We start from the raw sequence: 26,337 nt of genomic DNA on the forward strand, positions 1-26,337 counted from the left end.
ACGCTGTAGGATCGTGCTGTAAATGTTGCAGAAGGTGGATTGTGTAGGTTAGAAGTGAATTGAATTGTAGAGTTTCTGTATTTTTTGCAATTTTCTGATTGTTATTTTTTATACTGTTTTTTATATTTTATTAACCCCTGTGTTTTACTGACATATCTGACAGTACAATCTTCTGAGTCATTGGTTGAGCAAGCTAGGGCTTTGTTCTTTGGAGTAAAGAAGATTGAGACAGACGTGACTTGATAGAGGTGTACCTGATCCAGGCTGATGAGTAAATAGATTTTATGTTAAAGATGGCGCCGGTAACTGACGACTTTGCGCGTGCTCTCCCGAGCAAACTGCCCTCTCCACTATCCTATACCCGAGAAACCCTTCTAAACCTCCAATTTAGCAAGATCAAGATCAACAACACGCTGGCGAAGCTACTGACCCAGCTGAAGACCACCGTGCCAGAACTGCTTCTTAAACTCCGGACTGCACCTGGACCCAACCAACGAGGCCCGCCATGTTCCCGGAGACCCGTGGTCTGCTACCGTGCCGGAGTGCTTGGAGACATGGCCCATTCCGACCAGCACCTCTCCGGAGCAGACGACCACACTGAAGTGACGGTGGAGACCTCAAGGTGCCCCAGGCGCTTCCCCGGAGCGACCACCGTAAAGCCCCGTTGGTGGCCATCCACAGCTACTGGAAGTGAGGCCTCCGCCGCCAACCTCGGAAATCGAGCCCGAGGCTCGACTGGAGCAGAGGCCTCCGCAACTGTGACTTGGCTTAAGGACTTGTTTCAGCAAGGAGCCCGGCCATCCGGGATTAAGTGTCGGCTTCGGGACCCAACCCAATCGACAGCCCGTGCCCCCGGCAGCTGGAAGTGGCAGCGGAGCCTCCCCTGTTACTCGGCCCGACCTGGAGCGCACGACGACGTGACCTGCCGATCGATCCCCACGGGACACGTCCACCTACCTCAAGGAGCTGACAACAACACACTGCATTGATGGAAACCTGGAAGGATGCACTACTTACCGAGGAATCATGGGAAAAGAGCTGGGCTGCTGGTCAGATTGAAGCTGAGGGGCTTCGGGGTCCCTATGCCCACCATCCTACTAGCTAATGTGCAAGCCATAGAGAACAAGGTGGATGATCTTAAAGGGAGACTCACCTACTGCAGGGAGATGCAGAACTGCTGTGTATTCTGTTTCACCAAGACCTGGCTCTCCCCTGCCACCGCCGACTGTGCCATCCAACCAGAGGCATTTTCGATTGGACTGTATGACGTCTTCGGGGAGGACGAGGGGAGGTGGTGTCTGCCTACTGATCAACACTGCATGGTGCTCGGACACAGTGGCACTGACAAGCTCCTGCAGCCCAGACCTGGAACACCTGTCGATGAAGTGTCGTCCCTACTATCTGCCATGGGAATTCACTTCGGTCGTACTGACAGCAGTCTACATGCCCCCCCAGGCGGACGTGGAGTGTGCTCTGAACATACTGTATGCCAACATCAGTGAACTTGAGACCAGGTATCCGAAGGCTTTGCTCATTACAGCCGGGGACTTTAACCAGGCCAACCTCAGAAAGGCGCTGCCAAAGTTATACCAACATGTCTCCTGCCCCACTAGAGGCCTGAATATACTTGACCACTGCTACACAGCAGTCAGTGATGCCTACCATTCCGTCCCTCGACCTCACTTCAGAAAATCGGACCATCAGGCCGTACTCCTCCTCCCGGCTTACAAACAGAAACTGAAGCGGGAGGTCACGGTGTCAAAAGTAGTGTCGCTTTGGACGGAGGAAACTGACATCTTCAACTGCCCTACATTCCCCTTTAGAACACCTGGAGAATAAAGACGCATATGTAAGGCTCCTTTTCATTGACTACAGCTCTGCCTTTAATACCATCATTCCAAATAAACTGATTCCTAAGCTCCGGAACCTGGGCCTTAGCGCTCAGATCTGCAGCTGGATCTTCAACTTCCTCACAGACAGGACCCAGGCTGTAAAAATAGGCGACAAGCTCTCCTCTACAATCACTCTGAGCACCGGTGCCCCACAAGGCTGTGTACTCAGCCCCCTGCTGTACTCACTGTACACCCATGATTGTGTAGCCAAGTTTCCATCAAACTCAATAATAAGTTTGCTGATGACACAACAATTGTAGGCTGTATCTCAGGTAATGATGAGTTTGAGTACAGAGAGGAAATTAAGAACCTGGTGGCATGGTGCGAAGACAATAACTTATCCCTCAACGTCAGCAAGATGAAGGAATTGGTTGTTGACTTCAGAAAGAGTATCGGACCGCACGACCCAATTTACATCGGTGGTGCGCAGGTGGAACAGGTCAAAAGCCTTAAGTTCCTCAGGGTCAATATCACAAATGACCTGACTTGGTCCAACCAAGCAGAGTTCATTGCCAAGAAGGCCCAACAGCGCCTTTACTTCCTGAGGAAACTAAAGAAATTTGGCGTGCTCCCTAAAACCCTCACTAATTTTTATAGATGCACCGTAGAAAGCATTCTTCTAGGGTACATCACAACCTGGTATGGAAGTTGTCCTGTCCAAGACCGAAAGAAGCTGCAGAAGATCGTGAACACATCGCAGCACATCACATAAACCAATCTTCCGTCCTTGGACTCACTTTACACCACACACTGTCGGAGCAGTGCTGCCAGGGTAATCAAAGACATGACCCATCCAGCCAACACGCTTTTCGTCCCTCTTCCCTCTGGGAGAAGGCTCAGGAGCTTGAAGTCTCGTATGGCCAGATTTGGGAACAGCTTCTTTCCAACTGTGATAAGACTGCTGAATGGATCCTGACCCGGATCTGGGCCGTACCCTCCAAATATCCGGACCTGCCTCTCGTTTTTTTGCACTACCTTACTTCCCATTTTTCTATTTTCTATTTATGATTTATAATTTAAAGTTTTAATATTTACTAATTTTTACTATTTTAAATATTTAATATTTGTAATCCAGGGGGTGGGAAGTGCAGAATCAAATATCGCTGTGATCATTGTACGTTCTAGTACCAATTGTTTGGCGACAATAAAGTATAAGTATAAATAGATTTCACCAATAAATGTCATATAGCATTTGTAAGATTTGTCAGTGATGGTGGAATTCAAGAAAACTTTTTCTGTTGCAAAAAAACTGCCCGAAACAAGCAAAGGCCAAGATATATTTAATGTTTTGTCATCATATCTGGAAGCAAAAGGTCAAAAGTTGCAATTGGAAGAACTGTGTTGCTTTAGCTTATGATTTTTAGTAACTTTACGATTCAACATTGTTAATAAATTTTCATGTAAATAAAACTAATTAAAATCAATTTACAACCTTTATTTAAATTAAATCTGTCAAGCCTACCTTTAGAAAAATTAAATACTATTTGGCTTAAGCCAGTTATTTATCAGAAATTTATTACGTTTGTCTGTTGAGTTTTTAAAATTCATGAAGGAGGAACATTAATTCCCAAGAAAGATTGGCTAAAAATTCATTCTCTATTCAAAAGAGCATCGACAATTATTTTTGAATTATTGTATCTACAACTTACTGATCGAGCTAACATGCCATAAGCTGTAGATATAATTTTTACACAGGGGTTCCCTGAGAACTGAAAATTACTTCAAGGGTTCCTCCAGGCAAAAAGGTTGAGAAAGGCTGTGTTAGAGACTGACAGCACCTTGATCTATCTGTAATCTGATTTGTTGCACTGTTGGTCCAATATCCTGGCTCATTAGGACCTATATACTGGTACGAGCAACATCATTGGTCCCTTTGTAAACTCAGCTATAAAGTTAAGTAATGCAAATTTTCATTAAATACAATCAGTTGCAGCTTTACTAGGTACGCTTTGTTAATGCAAATGTCTAATCAGCCAATAATTTGACAGCAGCTCTATATAAAAGAATGCAGGCCTGGTCAAGAGGTTCCGTTATTGATCAGACCAAGCAACAATAGAGAAGAAATGTGATCGAAGTGACTTGGACCATGGAATGATTGTTGGTGTCAGGCAGGGTTGTTCGAGTATCTCAGAAGCTGCCCATCTCCTGAGATTTTAATACACAAGTCTCCAACGGTGCAAAAAACAAAAAAACGTCTGGGGTGTAGCAGTTCCTTGAGTGCCCTATTAATGAGAGGTAAGAGGAGAATGGCCAGACTTTCAAGCTGACAGGAAGATGATAGTAACCGTACATTACAACAGTGGTGTGCAGAAGAGCATCTGAGTGCAGAATATAGTGAACCTTGAAGTGGATAGGCTGCAGCAGGAGAAGACCATGAGCATACAGCAATACACTCAGTGGCCACTGAGTGTATTTTCGTTACTTAAAAAAATTAGCACACCGAATTCATGATTAAAGGACAAAACGTTTTGAAATTTTAATTGTTTACTTTTCAGTAAAAGGAGCAAAAAGGGTGAAAAGAATGGCAAAGGATTGCGGCACTTCTCAATGAAGGTTTGCGAAAAAGTGCAGCAGAAAGGAACAACTACCTACAATGAAGTGGCAGATGAGCTGGTGGCAGAATTCAGTAATACCAACAACCAGGAATCGGGCTCTGATGAAGTAAGGCATAATTAAATTTTAGCACATTAAGATTGTTTGCTTTTTTAGCATAAATCATGCAGAACCTCTCACATCTAGATGGAGGAAATTCAGTTTAATCAATTTTATATGTTTTGTATGCCACTGACATTCCCCAGTGACCAGGGCAGTTAATAAAAATGCTTAACCCAATCAGACCTTTATTTTAACTGCAAATGAAGCAAATCTGAATGTTCTTCCTAAACAAATAGAACATTTCAGCATAGTACAGAGTCTTTGACCCAGGATGCTGTGCTGATCTTATAAACTACTGTGAAGATCCTTCCTTCCCACATAACCCTCCATTTATCAACCATCAATCTCTTAAAATCTGCCTAATGTATCTGGTTCTACAGACACCATGCCCCTGGCAACACACTTCCTGCACCCACATTCTCTTTGTAAAACCACTTGCCTCCCCCTATACTTTCCTCCAGTCGCCTTAAAATTGCGCCCCCTTGTATTAGCTACTTCCACCCTGAGGAAAAAGTCTGGCGGGCTACTCAATCAATGCCTCTTATCTTGTACCCCTCTATCAAGTCACCTCTCTTCCTCCTTTGCTCCAAAGGAGCCCTAGCTTGCTCAACCTATATCCTCATAAAACATTCTGTTCAATCCCTGCAGGATCCTGGTATACCTCCTCTGTGCCCTCTCTAAAGCTTCCACATCCTGTAATGAAATGACCAAACTTAACACATTATTCCAAATGTAGTCTAGCCAGGATTTTATAGAGCTGCAACATTGCCTTGTGACTCTTGAACTCAGTCTCCTGATTAGTGAAGGCCAACACACTATATGCCTTAACAACTCTAAAAATGTGTGCAGAATCTTTGAGGGATCTATCTGTTCCTAGACACTGCTAAGATTCCTGCTATTCACCGCAGTGTTCTGCCTTAAAATTTGACTTTCCAAAATGAATCTCTTCGCACTTTTTTGGGTTGAACTCCCATCTTCCACTTCTTGGTCCATCTCTGCATCCTATCAATGTCCTATTGTAACTCTTGGCATCTGCAAATTTAGTAACCCATGCTTCCACTTCCTCATCCAAGTCATTTATAAAAATCAGAAAGAACAGGTCCCCCTGGAACATCACAGGTCACCGACCTCCAGGCAGATTACACTCTATCTACAACTACCCTTTGTCATGTATGGTGTTAGATATGTGGGTTATGACCGAAGAAAAGAATGGCTGGTGTCACTATTGTGCAAGGGTGTTTATTAAATGCATCAAAAGCCAAACTTAGAAAAACATTAAGTCCATTCTTTCAAATCCAGTTACATACCTGATTCAAAAAGATGTACAAGATTAGTGTCCATTATCCACTTACAAACCTATGCAAGTGAGCCTACTACTTTCAAAGTATGGGCTGAACATCTTTGAGAATAAAGCATTTGATGGCTCTGGGCCCATATTCATTGGACTTGAAAAGAATGAATAGGGACATCATTGAAACCTGTTGAATATTGAAAGGCCTAAGTAGAATGGATGTGGGAAGGATATTTCCTATGTGGGGGAGTCTAGGACCAGAATACAAACATGTCCCTTAGAAAAGAGATGTGGAAAAATTTCTTTAGTCAGAGGTGGTGAATCTGTGGAATTCATTGCCACAGGCAGCTGTGAAGGCCAAGTCATTGGGTATATTTAAACCAGGTTGATTGGTTCTTGATTAATAATGTCAAAGGTTATGGGGAGAAGGCAGGAGAATAGGGTTGAGAGGGATAATAAATCAGCCATGATAGAATGGCAGAGTAAACTCTAGGCTGAATGGTCGAATTCTGCTCCTATATTATTGAGCACACTGTGGACAGGTGTGGAAAATTGACATCTTTGTGAATATTTAGACTGAAATGCTGAAGTATGATTGTGGAGAGTATTGTAACAAAGGCATTCTATATTTTGATTGGTGACATTGGCAAGTTTGGATATGGTTTTAGTTGTAATGGTGATAAAGGCACATTGACAATAGAAATGAGTAAGTGGAAGCTGGTGTCTGGATTGCAGTTGGGTTGTGTTGATATTCCCTGATATCTGAATTGTTTTTTGTGCATGCAGTTTACCTTTTTTTACTGGAATGCTTCAACAGTTACAGAAATTTTGTCTGCTTGTGAAACTCGTGGTAGTGTCTTCTAAGGGACAAGCACATCACTACCCAATAGATGACAGCTTTAAATTAAAAACTTTCCATCTTGAATTCTCTGAGCTGGATGTAGTTTATCAGTTTTTACTCATTGTTAAATAACTGGGAAGCGAAGTGCTTCTCCTGTGGGTTGGGAATGGGGAAAAAAATGAGCGAACTGTCTTGTTCCTTCTCAACCCACTCTTAATTTTTCTTCCTACTGAACAGGGTGAGGTTGTTGGCAGGAATATGCAGTCCACAATGTCGTGGCTGGAAGAGAGCCCTCTGCAAGGGAACACAAATTAATTGTGTGCAATTGAGAATGAATTACAAAGGTATATTGCATGGTGGAATCTTTCTCTTCTTGGTGGGCACACTGGCCCAGAGTATTGGGGGTTTTAGTTTTCATTTAGTTTAGTTTTACTGCATTAACTTCCTTCTACTAGAAAAATTGTCTGAACTATTTAATAAAATTCCCTACATAGTGCCACTAAACCTATTGTTGAGTTTTCATAAACACAAGACTGGATGCTGGAAATCCAGAGCAACACACAAAATGCTGAAGGAACTCAACAGGTCTGGTGACATCTATGAAAATGAAAAAAAAAGTCGACATTTCTGGCCGAGAATCGAGTTGCTCCAGTATTTTGTGTGCGTTGCTCTGGATTTCAGCACCTGCAGAATCTCTTGAGTTAATTAATAAAGGAAATAAGATTTTCAATTCTATTTTGATATCCCAGTTAAAAATCAGACTTTCAAACAAAAAAAAGTATTAGGAGATGGGAGGAGGAAAAAGTCCTGATAATTTTTTTCCCTCCCGTTTTCCCCTTCTATTCCCCACTCTGGACCCTATCTCTTCTATCTCCTATCACCGAATAGCTAGTCCTCTTTCCCTTCCCCCACCTTTTTATTCTGGCATCTTACCCCCGCTTTCTCTGTCCTTAAAGGGGGTCTTGGCCTGAAATGTCAACTGTTTATTCATTTCCATAGATGCTGCCTGACCTGTTGAGTTTCTCCATCATTTTGTGTGCATTGTTGTATTGAGATTTTGTCTCTATACTTCAGATCAACACATGACGCATATGTTTTTATCTAAGTTTTGTTTTCTTGGGTTGCATAAGGGATATGGGTACTGTAAATCAAATGAAGCCTGAATGTTTTGCAGTATTGAAAAGTTAAAATAGAACTTTTTGGCCGCAATGAGCAAAGGTATGTTTGGAGAAAAAAGGATGCAGAATTTCATGAAAAGAACACCTCTCCAACTGTTAAGCACAAGGGTGGATCGATCATGCTTGTGTTGCAGCCAGTGGCACAGGGAACATTTCACTGGTAGAGGGAAGAATTAATTCAATTAAATACCAGCAAATTCTGGAAGCAAACATCAAACCGTCTTTATATATATATATATATGTGTGTGTGTGTGTGTATATATATATGTGTGTGTGTGTGTATATGTAAAATGAGCTGAAGGTGAAAAGAGGATGGCTTCAACAGGATAATGATCCTAAACACACCCCAAAATCCACAATGGACTACCTCAAGAGGCGCAAGCTGAAGGTTTTGCCATGGCCCTCACAGTCCCCTGACCTAAACATCATCGAGAATCTGTGGATAGACCTCAAAAGAGCAGTGCATGCAAGACAGCCCAAGAATCTCACAGAACTAGAGGCCTTTTGCAAGGAATAATGGGTGAAAATCCCCCAAACAAGAATTGAAAGACTCTTAGCTGGCTATAGAAAGCGTTTACAAGCTGTGATATTTGCCAAAGGGGGTGTTACTAAGTACTGACCATGCAGGGTGCCCAAACTTTTGCTTCGGGCCCTTTTCCTTTTTTGTTATTTTGAAACTGTAAAAGATGGAAATTAAAAGAAGTAATCTTGCTTAAAATATTAAAGAAATGTGTCATCTTAATTTTATGCCTTTTGGAATTCAGGTCATCTTTTACTCACTTAGCTATTCACAATAACAGAAATTTTGACCAGGGGTGCCCAAACTTTTGCATGTATAGGAGGAATGAGTTATCCAAATCCTTGAACCCAATTCTCTTCAGATCTCTGAACTATCTGTATCCACCTGCTTTAATGGCCATTACAAGAAAGCTTCCATAAATCACTGATGTAAAAATTAAATCTGGTCACTATCTGCTTGATTGTAGGGAGACTTCTGCTTTTCTGTGAAGAACTTCCATAAACTTGTCTGCCTGAGATTAAAGTTGTCTTTGTTATAGACTTCCTTGTCTATTCAAAGTCCTAAAAGAAAGTGCTCAAATTGCATCTTCATGCATGTTCTTGTAACATAAGAATGCTTGACAAATTTACTGTGGTGGGGTGAGCGAGAGGTAGAAAGTGGCTCACACAAGGCCAACATTTATAACCCACCTTCTCAGGGGTAATAAATATTGGCCATGTTAGTGTTGTCCAGACCTTGAAAACTAAATAGTTTTTCTAATCCAAGTAGAATTTGAATTTACACTGCACTCCATCTAAAATATTATGAGCATCTTTGTAATGGCTAGAGCTATGTGCTGTATTCTAGATATTGTTTAATGTCTAAAATACCAAAATATTTTCATCCTTCTTCCCTCTGGGAGAAGGCTCAGGAGCTTGAAGACTCGTACGGCCAGATTTGGGAACAGCTTCTTTCCAACTGTGATAAGACTGCTGAACGGATCCTGACCCGGATTTGGGCCGTACCCTCCAAATATCCGGACCTGCCTCTCGTTTTTTTTGCATTACCTTACTTTCCATTTTTCTATTTTCTATTTATGATTTATAATTTAAATTATTAATATTTACTGATTTTTACTATTTTTAATATTTGTAATCCAGGGAGTGGGAAGTGCAGAATCAAATATCGCTATGATGATTGTACATTCCAGTATCAATTGTTTGGCGACAATAAAGTATAAAGTAAAGTAAATGTAGCAGAGCAACAAAACGCTCTCTAAATGTTAAGAGTAGCCCTTTTTTACCCATTTAATTATATTTTCTACCCAACTGGTACATTTTGGTAATTATTATATGCAAGTCTCTATCTTTCTAGATAGTCATTGTTCTTTACTTCCAGCATTTAAAAAAAAATACAAATAGATCAACCTTTTTCTGTCCAAGCCATGTTATCCCACACATTCATGTTGAAATCCATATACAGTTGGCCCTCCTTATCCGCGAGGGATTGGTTCTGGAACCCCTCGCGGATACCAAAAAACGCAGATGTTAAGTCCCTTATTCATCCTGTCTTAATGCGGTGGACCTTAGGACCTAGCGGAACCCCAGACCTTATTTAACTTGGTGAGTGCGGTGGACATTAGGACCTGGCGGAGGAGCTCTGAATCCGTAGTGTTTCTGTTCTCGAAAATAATCACAATCACGCTTGAAAATAAAGTGGAAATAATAAAGCGATCAGAAAGATGTGAAACGCCATCGGTCATTGGAAAAGTGTTAGGCTACAATCGGTCAACGATCGGAACAATTTTAAAGGATAAAGTGAGAAAGGGCCCTGCCCCGATGAAAGCTACAATTACTACTAAGTGACGCAGTGGTTTAATTATTGGGTTTTGGGTTTTTGATCCCTCACATCAACCCAGCAGGGATGGAGAGTGCGCTCGGGAGCGGTCTGTCACTGGATCGAACTCGGGAACTTTTGTTCCCGACCCGGTGCTGAAGCATACGTTTCTTAAGTGTTTTATATGCATAGAAAGGTAAAATATATACTATATACAAAGACAGACATTTGACTAACTGACGCTAAATAATATCGGATGTACCTGTTCCGACTTACTTAGTAAGAACTTCCGGTTTTTTCCCGATCCATGATAATCTATGCACATCTTCCTGTATATTTAAATCATCTCTAAATTACTTATAATACCTAATACAATGTAAATGCCATGTAAAATAGTTGTTATACTGCATTATTTAGGGAATAATAGCAAGAAAAAATAAAGTCTCTACATGCTTGAACGACAAGTGCTAGAAGAGCACTTCCGGGTTTTCTCGATTCGCGGTTGGTTGAATTCGCGCATGCGGATCTCGCGGATAAGGAGGGCCGACTGTAGTGTAGTTTAGATCAGGGTTTCTCAGCCAGGGTTCCGAGGAATCCTAGGGTGCTGGGGGTTCTGCAAGAGATCGTGATTTTTTAAAAAACATTACTATTTGAACTTCATGCAATGAGCGATGCTAGTGTTGGCAGTGGTGGGCAGTGATCGAGCAGCACCGTTAGTAATCATGGTAGAGTAGCCCAGTATACCAGGGGTCCCCAACCTTCTTTGCACTGTGGACCGGTGGGGGGGGGGGTGTTCAAGTAGGGTTAAACTCACCTCAACATGTCTTTTACAGTTGGGGTTGCCAACTTTCTTACTCCCAAATAAGGGATAAAAGTAGCAGTCAAATACAGGACACTTGTGTTTACCCCGAGAAAGACTACCATGACCATGAAGCCTTGTGCGGGCACCTGTGTGCGCATGCGTGACGTGCACATGTGCGTACATGCCGATTTTTTTTTTCCCACAAATTGGTTTCAGCTTAATCTTCCCAACTATACATACATTATTTCTACTTTATATCAAGGCTGTGTATTTATCATATAATTCCTGCTTTTACTATGTGTTAGTGTTATTTTAGGTTTTGTGTTATTTGGTATGATTTGGTAGGTTATTTTTTGGGTCTGGGAACGCTCAAATATTTTTCCCATATAAATTAATGGTAATTGCTTCTTCACTTGACGCCGTATTGGCATGAAAGGTTTCATGCTGTACCTTAGTGGGGGAAATATGGGACAAGGGCCGGTCCCGTATGGGACAAACCAATTTAGCCCAATATATGGGATGTCCCGGCAAATATGGGACAGTTGGCAACCCTATGTTCAAGTTCAACAGTGCGTGACAGGGAATGAGAAAGGGTGCAGCTGACTCATATTGTTTCCTCATGGCTCGGTAGCACATGCTTTGCGGCCCGGTACTGTTCCGTGGCCCGTTGGTTGGGGACCGCTGCAGTGTGCAGTGGACTGTGTTTATTTGCTTGAGTCCATTCTCAGTTTTCAACGTGAGATGGGGGAGAGGGCATTGATAATTGGTGAGCACTGTATTGCACAGAGAGAAGGATGGTAGATTGATAATTGGTGAGTGCTGTGTTGCACAGAGGGAAGGGTGGTAGATTGATAATTGGTGAGTGCTGTGTTGCACGGAGAGAAGGATTGGAAGATTGATAATTGGTGAGTGCTGTGTTTCACCGAGAGAAGGATGGTAGATTGATAATTGGTGAGCACTGTATTGCATGGAGAGAAGGATGGTAGATTGATAATTGGTGAGTGCTGTGTTGCACGGAGAGAAGGATTGGAAGATTGATAATTGGTGAGCACTGTATTGCACGGAGAGAAGGATTGGAAGATTGATAATTGGTGAGTGCTGTGTTGCACGGAGAGAAGGGTGGTAGATTGATAATTGGTGAGTGCTATGTTGCACAGAGGGAAGGATTGGAAGATTGATAATTGGTGAGTGCTGTGTTGCACAGAGGGAAGGATTGGAAGATTGATAATTGGTGAGTGCTGTGTTGCACAGAGGGAAGGATTGGAAGATTGATAATTGGTGAGTGCTGTGTTGCACGGAGAGAAGGGCAGTAGGCTGATGAGCACGAAGTGTGTTATCCAGGTGTTGAATGGACTCGCCCAACTTAAGCTCTGATATCACCCTCTCCTTCCCGAATTACCTCCCCCAGCTTCCCCTTCTATGGCACTGACTTATGGGAGTGAGAAAACTCTACTGATGTGGAGAAAATTGGAGGGAAATTTTCATTGTAAAGACGATCCTGTGTGGTGATTTTTGAAGGGGTGGTGTGAGATGGAAGAGGAGGATTCTAGGCATACAGACAGTTCTGATAAAGTTAATGATGAAGAGATTACAATCTTCTGAGTCATTTCACTGCACTAGTGCAACAACAGACAAAAAAAACTATAAAAGTTTTTAGGACAAAAAACTATAATAGTTTGTACAAAACTATAAAAGTTTATTTACACAACAAATACACAAAGTACAAACATTAAGTACTTGCAAGACAGTGAATAAATTCAAATTAAAGTATGTATACCCATTGTGACGGCGTGCTCCCTTTCCATGGACTGCCAAGCATGAACGTATCCTCGGAAGAGGGGCAGGCCGTTGACTTTCTGCCGCCTGGACCTGTGAATGGCCATCTTAGCAAGGCCCAGGAGCAAGCCCACCAGTAGCTCCTCCTCATGACCTGCCCCTTCTGTGCAACCTCTCACTCCAGATAAGCATGTAACTCCTCCAGGCCACAGAATGGGCAGGAAGATGGGGTGTCAGTGAACCTGTTGCACGGTACTGCCCAATGTATATAGGAAGGGCCCTTGCATAAAGAGATTTCCACTGGGAACAACCTTCACTGCCAAATGGTAAAACAGATTGCTAAGGCGAGTCCGGTCGGCAAAACGAAGGCAGGGAAGTGAGAGGTGTATAAGAGCAGCCTGTACAAAAATCGCTTGAGGCATCACAGAAGGGCATGGTGGGCATCCCTGCGAGATGGCTCAAGTTGACTCCTACCTCTCCCACGTGGTATCCGATGATCACTTGCAGTCCATCAGGTAGTGGTGCAGCCAGGATCCCTCCACTTCCCCGAGCCCCCTCAACACTCACCGTGATCAGATGGAGACCAGTCCCCCCTTGCAGCTAGAGTACCATCCCCCGCTGGCACAGGAACACCCTGTCTGGATGAGACTAGACCCCCATGCCCTCAACAGCTCTCGGTAAAAGCAGGGCAGTTCCCGCAGTGGCGTGGCTGATGCTGTCCGCTTGAAGCTGCGTGCCCTCCTGAAGGCAGTTGCTGTTGCATGCCATCTTGGAGGGTGGTCACTATAAGGTATCTCTGTAGGGTCCTGAGGCGGAGGGCTGCCATCTGGGTGTGCACACACGCCAATGACTGACCGCTGTCTGCGATCAGAAGACTGGACGACAGCAGAGATCTGATGCCTTCTGTCGCCCCGGAAGTAGTCCACCAAACTCTTCTGGGTCCTGGAGACAAAAGCAATGGGCGACACTAAAATAATAAGCCAGTATCGTATCTTTACAATGAGAGCTACTTATCAGTGTGTTTTACATGGACTGGTGATCCAAGTTGTCCAATTCCATTGTGCTTAGTCTTTAGCAAACAACTTAGAAATATAACAATGGCCCCAGCAATACTGAAAAGAAGCTTAACTGCAAATCACAGATATATGACACACAAAAGTGCTGATTATTTTAAATGACTATTGGAATCTCAAACAGATTAAAGCTTTAGAAAATAAAGTCACAGTTAGGAAAAAGATTCAGTTATTTAGTACCAGTTCACTCGTGAATGTTTAAAAAGGAAACTGTGAAAACCTGGACTCAGTGCACACCCATCCCCTGCTACATGCAGAGATCCAGTGGCTTAGCAGAGGAAGAGTTCTCAACAGGGTGTTTAAGCTGAAAGGTGAATTGCAGGAGGACTTGCAAGAAAAGATTTTAAGTCAAGTCTTCAAGTCTTTGAAGTCTTTGACTTCAAGTACCTCGGGTCAAGAATGACGAGTTCGGAGAAGGACATAAAGATATGGAAGGCACTGGTGTGGGGGGCTATGAACGACATGATGGAAATCTGGAAGTCGAACCTGATCAGAGGGCTTAAAAAGAGAATCTTCATATCAGTCATAAAGTCCATTCTCACATATGGATGCGAGACTTGGACACTCACCAAGACTATGCGAAAGTCTGTAGATGGTTGCTATACACGAAGCCTCCGGATGGCTCTTGACGTGTGTTGGCACATGACAAACATCGAACTCTATGACGACCTACTGATGCTCACCACTAAAATTGAGGCGAGAAGGCTGCAACTAACGGGGCATTTTCTACGCCACCCTGAGCTACCTGCCAGCCTAGTCATCATATGGGAGCCCAAGCATGGGAGGATGAACCCTGGGTGCCCTCCCAAGACTATGGTCAACACGCTCCTAGAAGACAGCGGTGCGGCTAATGTAGATGAACTGAACACACTGATGAGGGGGAGGGAGAAGTGGAGTCTCTCATGATCCCGATGCCGGCCCCCTAGGCCTGAGTCAACGTAGTAGTAGTTCAAGAAAATAGTCGGCCAGATTTTGCTAAGTGCTTTGAAGTTGAAGAATGGCTGCAGAAACTAGCCTACTTAACAGACGTTTTCCATTATATGAACCACTTGAACAAGTCTCTGCAAGGCCCTGGGGAAAATGTTTTGATTTCAAGTGACAAGATTATTGTATTTAAAAGGAAACTAATTCTTTGGAAAAATCATGCTGCAAAAGGAAATCCTGAAATGTTTCCACTGCTGTTTGGGCTTGAGAGTGAGGAAAAATATCAGAAAATCTCTAGTGTTACCTGAAAGCCACCTGGAAGAACTGCAGAACAAAATTGAAAGGTATTTTCCTCCCTTTCAAAAAAAGTGTATTACTGGGTGAGGGACCCTTTCTCTAAATCTTCTGCTCAGCCTGAGAACTTGACTTTGAAAGAAGAGGAAGAACTTTGTGAGCTGCACTCTGATCATGCACTCAGGATGAGATTTACTGATCTGTCCCTGAACAAGTTCTAAATTTCAATGGAAGAAGAGTATCCTGCCAATCATAGGACAGCCATGAACATCTTGCTGCAGTTTTCAACAGTGAGCAAGCCTTTTCTTGTTTAACAAGCATCAAGACCAAGGATAGAAATCCATCTCATTTCAGTTGAAGGTGAAATCAGTGTGTGCTTATCTCAAGTTCGACCAAGAATTGAGAAATTTATTATGCTTGCCTTGTGAGTTTTTAAAATTCATGAAAGAGAAAGAGTAATTTCAAGAAAGGTAAGCTAAGCTTATTTTTTTTTTCAAGAAAAGTTGGCTGAAAATTCATTCTATACTTGAAGAAGCATTGAAAATTATTTTTGGGTCATTATATCTACAACTTACTGATCATGCTAACATACCATGAGCTCTAGATATAATAATTTTTATGCAGGGGTTCCCTGAAACCTGAAAATTATTTCAAGGGTTCCTCCAGGGTAAAAAGTTTTGAGAAAGGCTAGTTTATATAATTCAATTAACTATCAGTTTTTTTGTAATTTTATGCTGTTGGCCATTTCATAACTTGTTGTGCCATCAGTCTGTTTTCTGGTAAATATCAGCTGGTTCTTCATTCTATTATTTGATTCGTTAAATGAATAGTTAGGCAGGTCCTTGTAGGACACTTTGAGTGTGTACAAAGTTTGTACAAAGTGTGAACAACTTTGTTATATCAACTTTGCTTATCAACCAGGATGTGAAGCAAATATTTCCTTGGGTGAAAAAATTCTTACTACTTTTAAAATTTTATTTAATTTAAACTTGTTTAATGAAAAATTTTCAAAGACTTTTATAACTCTGTGTGTCATTAACACAGAAGATAAGTGTGAATGTCTGCAGTCATCTTGAATGATGTAGTGGTTCTTGTGTTCCTGTTTCTTTTGGGTGTGAATTTTTTTTTACTGCCCAGTGTAATGAAAATGTTTTAGAGTATTTCTCGATTGGATGTTGCGATTGATGGAGTTGGGAAAATCGAATAATTGTTAATTTAGCATGACACATTATATTAATAAATAAGCCAGCATATTATCACACTTGAATCTGCCTCTGTGATGTTATTATCACAATTGGCTTCAATGTTCCTAGACAGGAGAGGCTAAAATTCCCTCCTGTTTGGTTTTTCAGTGGTTGTAAAGTTTTAGGTATGTGGTCTGTTAATACCAACCACACATGTTCAGTTATGGCTGTATTATAATTTCAGTAGTCCTGTTTTATTCATTGGCAGTTTTTGATTATTTTTATTTAGCTGTTTTTAGCCTACTTTAGGAGAAAAGTGACATTGCTGTAACAAAATTACAGGTTGAGCACCCCGATCAGAAATGCTTAGGGCTGAACGTGTTTCTAATTCTTGTAATTTTTCGGATATTTGCATCAATACAATGAGATGCCTTCAGGACAGGACCCAGGTTTAAACAGAAAATCCATTTGTATTACATATCGTCGTGGCTATCCCTCGAGGTCAAGGATGATGGTCTTCATTCTGTTGATCTACTTATGGGCTCTCAAGTGGCTTGTGAGTCCAATCTTGGCTTTGAAAGTTCTTCCGCATTCAGGACAGGTAGTTCCAGATGGCAGATCGGGCTTTGGTTGTTGCTGCCTCTCTTTACATTTTCTTCTCTTTCCTTCTGATTCTGCACAGCTGTTGGCCTCGAAAGTTGCTGTTCCTTCTCGGATGATGGCTTGCCAGAGTTTCCTGTCCTTGGCATTGGTTTCCCAATTGTTGATGTCGATATTACATTTCTTCATGTTGGCTTTTAAGATGTCTTTGAATCTCTTCTGTTGTCCGCCTCTTTTATGTTTGCCTACATATATAGTTTATACATGTACCCTAAATGTAGTTTTATGTAATATTTTTAATAATTTTGTGTATGAAATAATGATGTGTACATTGAACAGTCAAAAAAGTAAGCCCAGGTGAACAGTCAGTGACTGTTTGGGATTGTTGTCATTCCCGACTCTGAATTTATGTGCTCACCAGTCTTTGACTTACACTTGTTCATCACTGTATGTATGATGCAGCCATTCAGCACGTTAGATTTTCATCAAAAGTGATCTTGGCAAACGCATCATTGAATTTCTCTGCTGCTTTGTGATCAGCAAACGTTTTTCACCATAAATGCTTAAAAAATTTAATCCCATTCCTTTCTCTTAAATTTCTGCAATCATCCTGAGGGATATTCATAATTACCTTCAATTTTTAGTTTGTTGGGATAGATCTCCACTTGTTTCATAATCAGCCATATGTTCACTCTGAGGAATCCACTCTTTCAATACATGATCTTCATTTTTCATTTTCTGCAGTGCTTTTCCATTTTTCATTAATTTATCTTCGTTACATATGTGAGGTCACTTTTCAGAACTGTATGTGGTGCATTGCATGGAAACCTTCCCAACGCCTTATAGAATTTTCTATTGGTCACGTCATGTTAGTGCTCAAAAAATTTTTGGATAAGGGTTGCTTAACCTGTATTAGCAAGAATTTCTAACTTGGGGTACGTGGAAAATTGAGTGCCTTTAAATGTTTTTGTCTGGTTTTGTTGCACTAAGACAACTAGCTACTTAAAAAAAAAATGGGTATTGGTTTTAAAACACCTGAGTTTTAAACAGCTTAAAACAGCATTATTTCTTTATTTGCCTTACCAGTTGCAGTCTTTGTTTATCCCTATTCACAGGTAAGAATTGGAAGATAACCTTGTTATGTAGTTTAAGCAAGCTAATCAGCTGTGATTTAATGGTTCCTCTCCCATTTGGGGATGGCTTGCTGGACTTCTCAAAGGTTAGAATTGTAGAGTACTTATTGGCACAGAATAAAGGAACTGGTCTATTGAGTCTCTGCTGGTTCCTAGAGTGTCTCGTGTGACAACTGATTCCCCATAACCATTTAAAGTGTTTTCTATTGTGTGCCTCTTTAGTTCAGTCTTGAAGGTGATGCTTGTTTTGATAAACTTTTGCAAGTACTAAATATATAAAAGTTTTCTCAACTCTTTGCACAATATGCTAGTCGGAACATTTTTATTCTCTTTACCCTGCCTAGGCCAACCATGCCCTTAAGAGAATAACTGCAGTTCCATTCCAACTTTATTGTTAAAAGAAAACAGAAATGGATCCATAGTAGACTGGTACAATTGCATCTAACGTGATTTTCTTTTTACTGAATGGAATTCATTCCACGTAAATATTTTCTCATTTAAAAAAATGTATTCTAATTCACAGCAGGGGTATGATCAAAAAAATATAAGACGTCGTGTATATGATGCATTGAATGTGCTCATGGCAATGAACATAATCTCCAAAGAGAAGAAAGAAATCAAGTGGATAGGACTCCCCACAAATTCAGCTCAAGAGTGTCAGAATCTAGAGGTAAGAAAGGAATGTCTGTGTGTGACTCCTTTAATCAAACTGTATGTCCATCAACTGCATACCAAGATATTTCAGCACATTCTGACAGAAAATTTCTTTAATTCTGGTTTCGTATGCACTCATGTCAGTGATTTGAAAAGCAAAAGACAGCAGATGCTGGAAATCTGAAATAAAAGCAGAAAATACTGCAAATGCTCAGCATGCAAAGCAGCATGTTCATTCCCTAATCTAGAAGTGAAAAAACAAATTTAATATTCTCATGAAGGGTCTTCTGCCTTCATTTGCTTCCTTCTCTTCACATTCATGAGTGTACGTAAATGTCTCAAGTCTATAATGTTTCTGCCTTGACCACCACCCCTGACAGTTTGTTAGCTTCAATAGTTTCTCTTCATGGTTCACTTACTTTTTTTTTGTTTTCTGTTGCTTTTCTTTTGACACTCTACTTCCAAATTTCCTTTTCTGTTTTGCTCTGGTTGATTTCCATCTACCAGTGCTGTTGTTGAACATTTTGACTGAGGTTGAGCTGTTTAAGTTTTTTTTATATATATTGGCACCCAGTTAGCACCCCATTTAGCATGAGTGAAAAAATTATTAGCTCAACCCCACTTTTTGTATTTTATACACTTCTTGTATGTGTCTGTCATGCTTTGTTCTTCATTTTGCAGAATATAGTTCTTATTAATGAAAGGAAATTCTTTGATTTGTCTCTGAACATATTCTTACAGTTGGGTTAATCAATATAGCTTTGAATTGTCTTCTGTCTTTTGAGAACTATTCAGGCTTTCATTTGTGCCTATTGACATGTCTGATACTAATTACAGTATAATTGGTAATCTTGTTTTCATCTGTCTTCGTTTTGGGCACTATAACCTTTCCATAAGCCTCTTAATTTTTTAAAAATATCCCTCTACGAAAAAGAGGGATATCTCCTTGTGTGGCATTGTGGTTAAATTTTGCTTGAAAATGCTGCTTAAATCTGAGAATTTTACAATTAGCAGACTAGTTTGCAGCTTTCAGCAAGTGTTGGCGCTTTTGTTTTTATGTGACTAGATGGAGAAGCGGAGGAAACTGGAGATGATTAAACAGAAGCAGTTACAACTTAAGGAGTTGCTTCTGCAGGTACTATTTCAAAGATTTTCAACATTATGAAGATTTATTTAGTAGCATATTAATAGTTAAATTTATTACCAATAGTTTACTGGTATAGGCTGAACAAAATAGTAGAACATGCAACAGCATAGGAACAGGCCCTTCTGCTCACAATGTTGTGCCATATCAATTAAATTAGTAATCATATAGCCAACTAAACTAATCTCTTCTACCTATACAATGTCTACATCCTTCCATTTTCCTCACATTTGTGTGCCTATCTAAACATCTCTTAAAAGTCCCTAACCTGCCTCTATCATCACTGCAGAGAACACGTTCCAGGCACCCACTACTCTCTGCATATTAAAAAGAAAACTTGCTCCTCACACCTCCTTTGAAATTACCCTTTCACCTTAAATACATAGTTACATTTAAAAAACTGCTAGGTGCTGTCTGTAGAGATCACTGAGTCATGGCTGAAAGATCATACTTGGGAGCTTAATACCCAAATGCTCCATGGCTATCATAATATTGGTCTTATTCCGTGCTTTGTATCGACTGCGCAGGCAGGTAAGCAGAGGGAGTGGGGTAATTCTGTTGGTAAAATGAAATCAAATCCTTAAAGAGGTAACATAGGATTGGAACGTATAGCATTCTTGTGAGATGGTAAGAAGACCATGATGGAAGTTATTTACAGCCCTCTGACCAGCAGGCAGGATGTGGAATATAAATTACAATGGGAGATAGAAAAAGCATGTAATAAGAGCAATTTACGATAGTCATGGAACATTTCAATATGCAAGTAGATTGGGAAAATTAGGTTTGTGCTGGGTCCCAAGAGAGGAATTGGTAGTAAGCCTGCGAGATTGCTTTTCAGAGTAGCCTGTTGTTGAGCCCACTGGGGGAAGGCAATTCTGGATTGGGTGTTGTCATGAACCAGGTTTGATTAGGGATCTTAAGATAAAGGAACCCTTAGGAGGCAGTGATCACAATCTGATACAATTCATCCTGCAGTTTGAGAAGAAAATAAAGTCAGATGTATCAGTATTACAATGGAGTAAAGGGAATTGGAGGCATAAGAGAGAAGCTGGCCAAAGTTGATTGGAAGAGAACACTAGCGGGGATGATTGCTGTGTTTTCTGGGAGCAATTCAGAAGGTGCAGGATAGATGCATCCTAAAGATGAAGAAGTATTATAAAGGGAGGATGAGGCACTGACTGACCAGGGAAGTCAAAAGACAAGCATAAAAGAAAAAGAGAGGGCATATAAGAAATCAAGAATTAGTGGAATCCTCTGATTGGGAAGCTATTTAAACCAACAAAACAACTTAATAAAAAACTATAAGGAGAGAAAAGATGAATAGGAAGGTAAGCTAGCCAATAATAGAAAAGAGGATACCAGGTTTTTCTTCAGATATATAGAGAGTAAAATAGTCAGCGGTAAGAAAGGTAAATGCAATGTTAGTATTCATTTTGCGGGGACTAGAATATAAGGGCAAGGATGTGAGTTGAGACTTTATAAGGCACTGGTCAGATTGCACTTGTAATATTGTGAGCAATTTGGGGCCCATTATCAAAGAAAAATGGTGGCACTGGGGAAAGTCCAGAGAACTTCAGAAGAATGATTCCAAAAATGAAAGGGTTAATGTATGAGGGGCATTTAATGACTCTGGACCTGTACTTGCTGGAGTTCAGAATAATGAAGGGAGATCTCATTGAAACTTATCAAATAATGAAAGGCCTGGATAGATTGGATGTGGAGAGGGTGTTTCTTCTAGTGGGTTTGTCTAGGACCAGGGAGCACAACCTCAGAATGAAGGGACATTTATTTAGAACAGAGGAGGAGGAATTTCTTTAGCCTGAGGATGATGAACGTGTGGAATTTATTGCCATGGATGGCTGTGGAGGCCAGGTCATTGAGTATATTTAATGCAGAGATTGATGGGTTCTTGATTAGTCAGCGCATTAAAAGTTATGGGAGAAAGCAGGAGAATGGGATTGAAAGGGATAATAAATCAATGGCAGAGCAGAAACGATGGGCCAAGTGGCCTAATTCTGCTCCTATATCTTATGTTCTGAAGAGATGTATACTAGTATCCTTTGCCTGAGGCTGAGTAGTAGGATACGTTTGATATTAACAATGAAAAGATAGAAATCAAAACTATGACTCTTATTAATGGGCATTACCAAGTACAAAATGCAAAATGTATATTGGAGTAATTTCTGTTTTGCAGCAAATTGCCTTTAAGAACCTGGTTCAACGAAATCGCCTTGTAGAGCAACAATCTGGCAGGGTTCCTCCTCCCAACACTGCCATTCAACTGCCCTTCATATTGGTCAACACCAGCAAAAAAACAATCATAGACTGCAGTATCTCTCCTGATAAGTAAGTACAGTAAAATCTGTGTGACTTAGCTGGTTCATTAATCAAGTACTTTGAGATGGATGCCTTTCAGAAATGCAAATTCCTCAAATTTAAATCCACTGTTCATTGTGATATGATCATTGAGATTAGTTGTATAAATGGTTACATTTGGTATAGATTTTTTTAAAAGACATCAACCTATATTCTTGGTGAACTTTTTAAAAAAAACATTAGTACTTTACTGTCTTTTCTCCCCCCAACTCCGAAACTTTTCATTCTGCAATTCAAGTTGTGGGCAAATTGCTTAAAGTAAAATGCATGCTTCTTTTATCTATAATTAAATAGTCTTGAAGATGAGTCTAAATTCTTTTAAAATCAAAGAAATATTTCACTCTGTAGTTTCAAGGGAATCCAGCAAAATTGAAATCAATTGAAATCAGTGAGGGGGGGAGAGGAATGTGCTAGTTGAAGTTATAACTTGTGTAAAGGAAGGCTCATTGGAAGGTCCACCACCCTAGGCCGATGGCTTTGTTATAGGAATTCCTTCAAACAATAGTGTTCAATTACTGACTTTCACTTTATGGTTAAAGGTAGGATGCTAGATTCTGAGTTCAAAAGCTGTTAGGCAATAAAGCAATCTATGACTCTGTGGAAAATCCTAGTTTTGATCCAGGGCTGGACTGGTATGTGGCAAGTAAGGTACCTCATATGATGGAAGGTTGGTAGCCTTGTGGATAGTGTAGACGGTTGTCATACATTGACAGGATGCTGTGCTGAGAAGTGACGTGGAGTTCACTCCAGAAAAGTGTGAATTGATACACCTTGGAAGATTAAACTTGATGGCACATTACAAAGTTAGTAGCAGGATTCTTAGCATTGTAGACGAACAGAAGGATCTCGGGGCCTATGTCTGTAGATCCCTCAAAGTTGCAGCACAAGTTGATAGGGTGGTTGAGAAGGCTCGTTGGCCTTCATTAGTCAGGGGATTGAGTTCAAAAACCAGAAGGTAATGTTGCAGCTCTAAAACTGGCTAGACCATACTTTGGAGTATGGTGCTCAGTATTGGTTTCCTATAGGAAGGGTGCCATGATGCTGCCTGGATTAGGGTATGTCTTATGACGAAAGGCAGAGTGAGCTTCAGCTTTTTCTTTGGACCAAAGAAGGATGAGAGCAATGTTCCCTCTAGGGTGTGCATGTGCATACATCTTTTGCTACTAGCGCACAAAGGAATTTAAATTGCACAGAAGGTTGCCACCCTCTATCATGTTAAGTATATTTCACAAACGTACGCAATCACATTTCCTTTTCCATTTTCTATTGTGGATGGTGTTGACCACATGGCATTTTTGAGTTATTTGCAGATTTTAGAACTGGCTTATATATACTGTTTTGTAAGCAGAGTGGCTTAATGAAACTATAGAAACTGCTACATCAAAAGCTCTTGAGGTCAGCAATGTACAGCTACAAGAAATATTTATGTACAGATCAGAAACTGGTGTTACCTGCGTATATTGTCACGATGCAAAAGTGGCTGGAGAATTTGCAAGTGGGAAGAAGTGGAGTGAATTTAAAAACGCAAACACGAGAAAATCTGCAGATGCTGGAAATTCAAGCAACACACACAAAATGCTGGTGGACGCAGCAGGCCAGGCAGCATCTATAGAAAGAGGTGCAGTTAACGTTTCGGGCCAAGACCCTTTGTCAGGACTGACTGAAAGAAGAGATAGTAAGAGATTTGAAAGTGGGAGGGGGAGGGATGGAGCCAAGAGCTGGAAAGTTGATTGGCAAAAGGGATACAGAGCTGGAGAAGGGGGAAGATCATGGGACGGGAGGCCTAGGGAGAAAGAAAGGGGGAGGGGAGCCAGAGGAAGATGGAGAGCAGGCAAGGAGTGATTGTGAGAGGGACAGAGGAAAAAAGGATGGGATAAGAAGGGGAGGACGGGCATTAATGGAAGTTAGAGAAATCAATGTTCATGCCATCAGGTTGGAGACTACCCAGACGGAATATAAGGTGTTGTTCCTCCAACCTGAGTGTGGCTTCATCTTGACAGTAGAGGAGGCCATGGACTGACATATCAGAATGGGAATGCGACGTGGAATTAAAATATGTGGCCACTGGTTTGGAAACTTGACTTGGGAAAGCATCAGTTAGCAAGCAAATTGCATATGGGTGGTGTGCAAAAGTTCCGGTGAGAAAATAGTTTCAGTAGTTTCATTTAATATCAGGAATGTATACGGTACACATCCTGAAATTCTTGTTCTTCACAAACACAGGTGTCCCTCACAGCGAGAGAGGAGACATAACAAAGCAACTCGCAGATTTAGTGTTAAGTCTGTCACACCACCTTTTTTCCCCCATGAGTTCTCCGACTCAAGAATCAGCAACAAACTCCTGCCACCACTGAGAGAGAGCACAATTTGCCGAGTACAGATCCTCAGACAGCTGATCTGTTCCTCCCAATGTTCAGTTTTTCTCCCGCGACACTTCGGTCAGTGGCACCGGCATAGAATCAACCTGTCCACAGGGCCATAAAATCTCAGAATCCTGAAGGCACTCCCGTCTTCTGGACCGCATCCTGGGGATTTTGAAAAGCAGCCAGTCGTGAGCCTCTGAGAGCAAGTCCCACCACTGCAAAGAACTGAAGGGAGTATAACTCCCATGTCAGGTCTTCAACAGAACCCCATCCACCTTGAAAAGAAAAAAGAGAGACATCAAAGGTAGTAATTAGACTTTCCACATATGAACTCGAGGGAGTCCCCATTGAGCACCATCATAAATCCTTCATTACCCACGGCAGGCCTGCTGTGTATGATTTGTGAGTGCAGATGAACAAGCGAAAACGGTCAAACCCAGAAGAGGTCAAGGTTCTTATCGACAGTGTTTTGCTAGCTGTTAAAATGAATATGTGTGTGTGTGTGTATAAATAAAATTCAGTGTGCAAGTACTGTTGTCACTGGGCAAAAAATTGCACAGCACAAGATTTTTGCGCACATTGGTCATTACGAATTAGAGAGAATATTGGATGAGAGTTGCACCAGACGATAAGAGACATGGATGGCATGAATAGCCAGCACCTTTTATTCCCCAGTGTGGCAGTGGCTAGTACGAGAGGCCATACTTTTAAGATGACCGGAGGAAAGTATTGGGGGGGGGGGGTGTCAAACATAAGGTTTTTAAAAAAAAAAAATTGGTAAGTGCCTGAAATACACTGCTGCTGGTGGTGATAGAGGCAAAGACATTAAGAGGCTAGGATAAGCACATGGATGAAAGAAAAATGGAAGGCTGTGCAGTGAGGAAGGATTAGATTGAGCATGGAGTAGCTTAAAAGATCAGCACAACATTGTAGGTCGATGGGCTTGTATTGTGCTGTAGATTTCTGTGTTCACTGAGTCTATACGTGTGAAAGTACCAACTTTAATATCTCACTTTCAGAATATGTTTTGTTCCTCCTGTTGTTTTCCTGAAGATAAGTCCATAAGATATAGGAGCAGAATTAGGCCATTTGGTCCATCGACTCTTCTCCGCCATTTCATCATGGCTAATCCAGTTTTCCCCTCAGCCCCAATCTCCTACCTTTTCCCCATAGCCCTTTAAGCCCTGACCAATCAAGAATCTGTCAGTCTTTGCCTTAATTATACTTAAAGACTTGGCCTCCACAGAGGCCTATGGCAAAGAATTCCATAGATTCACCACTCTCTAACGGGAAGCCAGAGGATTGGGAGACTTTTAAGGAGCAACAGAAGATAACTAAAAAGTGAATACGGTGGGGGGGGGGGCGGGGATGGAGATGAGGTATGAAGGTAAGCTAGACAAGAATATAAAGGAGGATAGTAAAAGGTTCTTTAGGTATGTGAAGAGGAAAAAATTAGTTAAGACCAAAGTTGGGCCCTTAAAGATAAAAGCTGGTGAAATTATTCTGGGGAACAAGGAAATGGCAGACGAGCTGAACAGGTACTTTGGATCTGTCTTCACTAGGGAAGTCGCAAACAATTTCCCAGATGTAATAGTGGCCAGAGGACCTAGGGTAACAGAGGAACTGAAGGAAATTCACATCAGGCAGAAAATTGTGTTGGGTAAACTGATGGGACTGAAGGCTGATAAAATCCCCAGGGCCTGATGATCTGCATCCCAGGGTACTTAAGGAGGTGGCTCTAGAAGTGAGGTTATCCACTTTGGTGGCAAGAACAGGAAGGCAGATTACTATCTGAATGGTGTCAAGTTAGGAAAAGGGGAAG

At 41.3% G+C, this 26,337-nt stretch overlaps 1 protein-coding gene across 3 annotated transcripts in view; it reads left to right on the forward strand.

Moving 5' to 3' along the window:
* Positions 1-26,337, forward strand: part of LOC134353135 (transcription factor Dp-1-like) — a 92,306-nt gene that overhangs the window by 44,481 nt on the left and 21,488 nt on the right. For all 3 annotated transcript variants that reach the window (XM_063061076.1, XM_063061078.1, XM_063061079.1), the window contains exons 6-9: positions 4,388-4,553; positions 18,502-18,648; positions 19,699-19,767; positions 21,971-22,122. In XM_063061076.1, the coding sequence (XP_062917146.1) occupies positions 4,388-4,553; positions 18,502-18,648; positions 19,699-19,767; positions 21,971-22,122 (534 nt within the window). The remainder of the gene's footprint in view (positions 1-4,387; positions 4,554-18,501; positions 18,649-19,698; positions 19,768-21,970; positions 22,123-26,337) is intronic.

The sequence above is a fragment of the Mobula hypostoma genome, chromosome 10 (assembly GCF_963921235.1).
Source record: "Mobula hypostoma chromosome 10, sMobHyp1.1, whole genome shotgun sequence".
Taxonomy (NCBI): Eukaryota; Metazoa; Chordata; class Chondrichthyes; order Myliobatiformes; family Myliobatidae; genus Mobula; species Mobula hypostoma.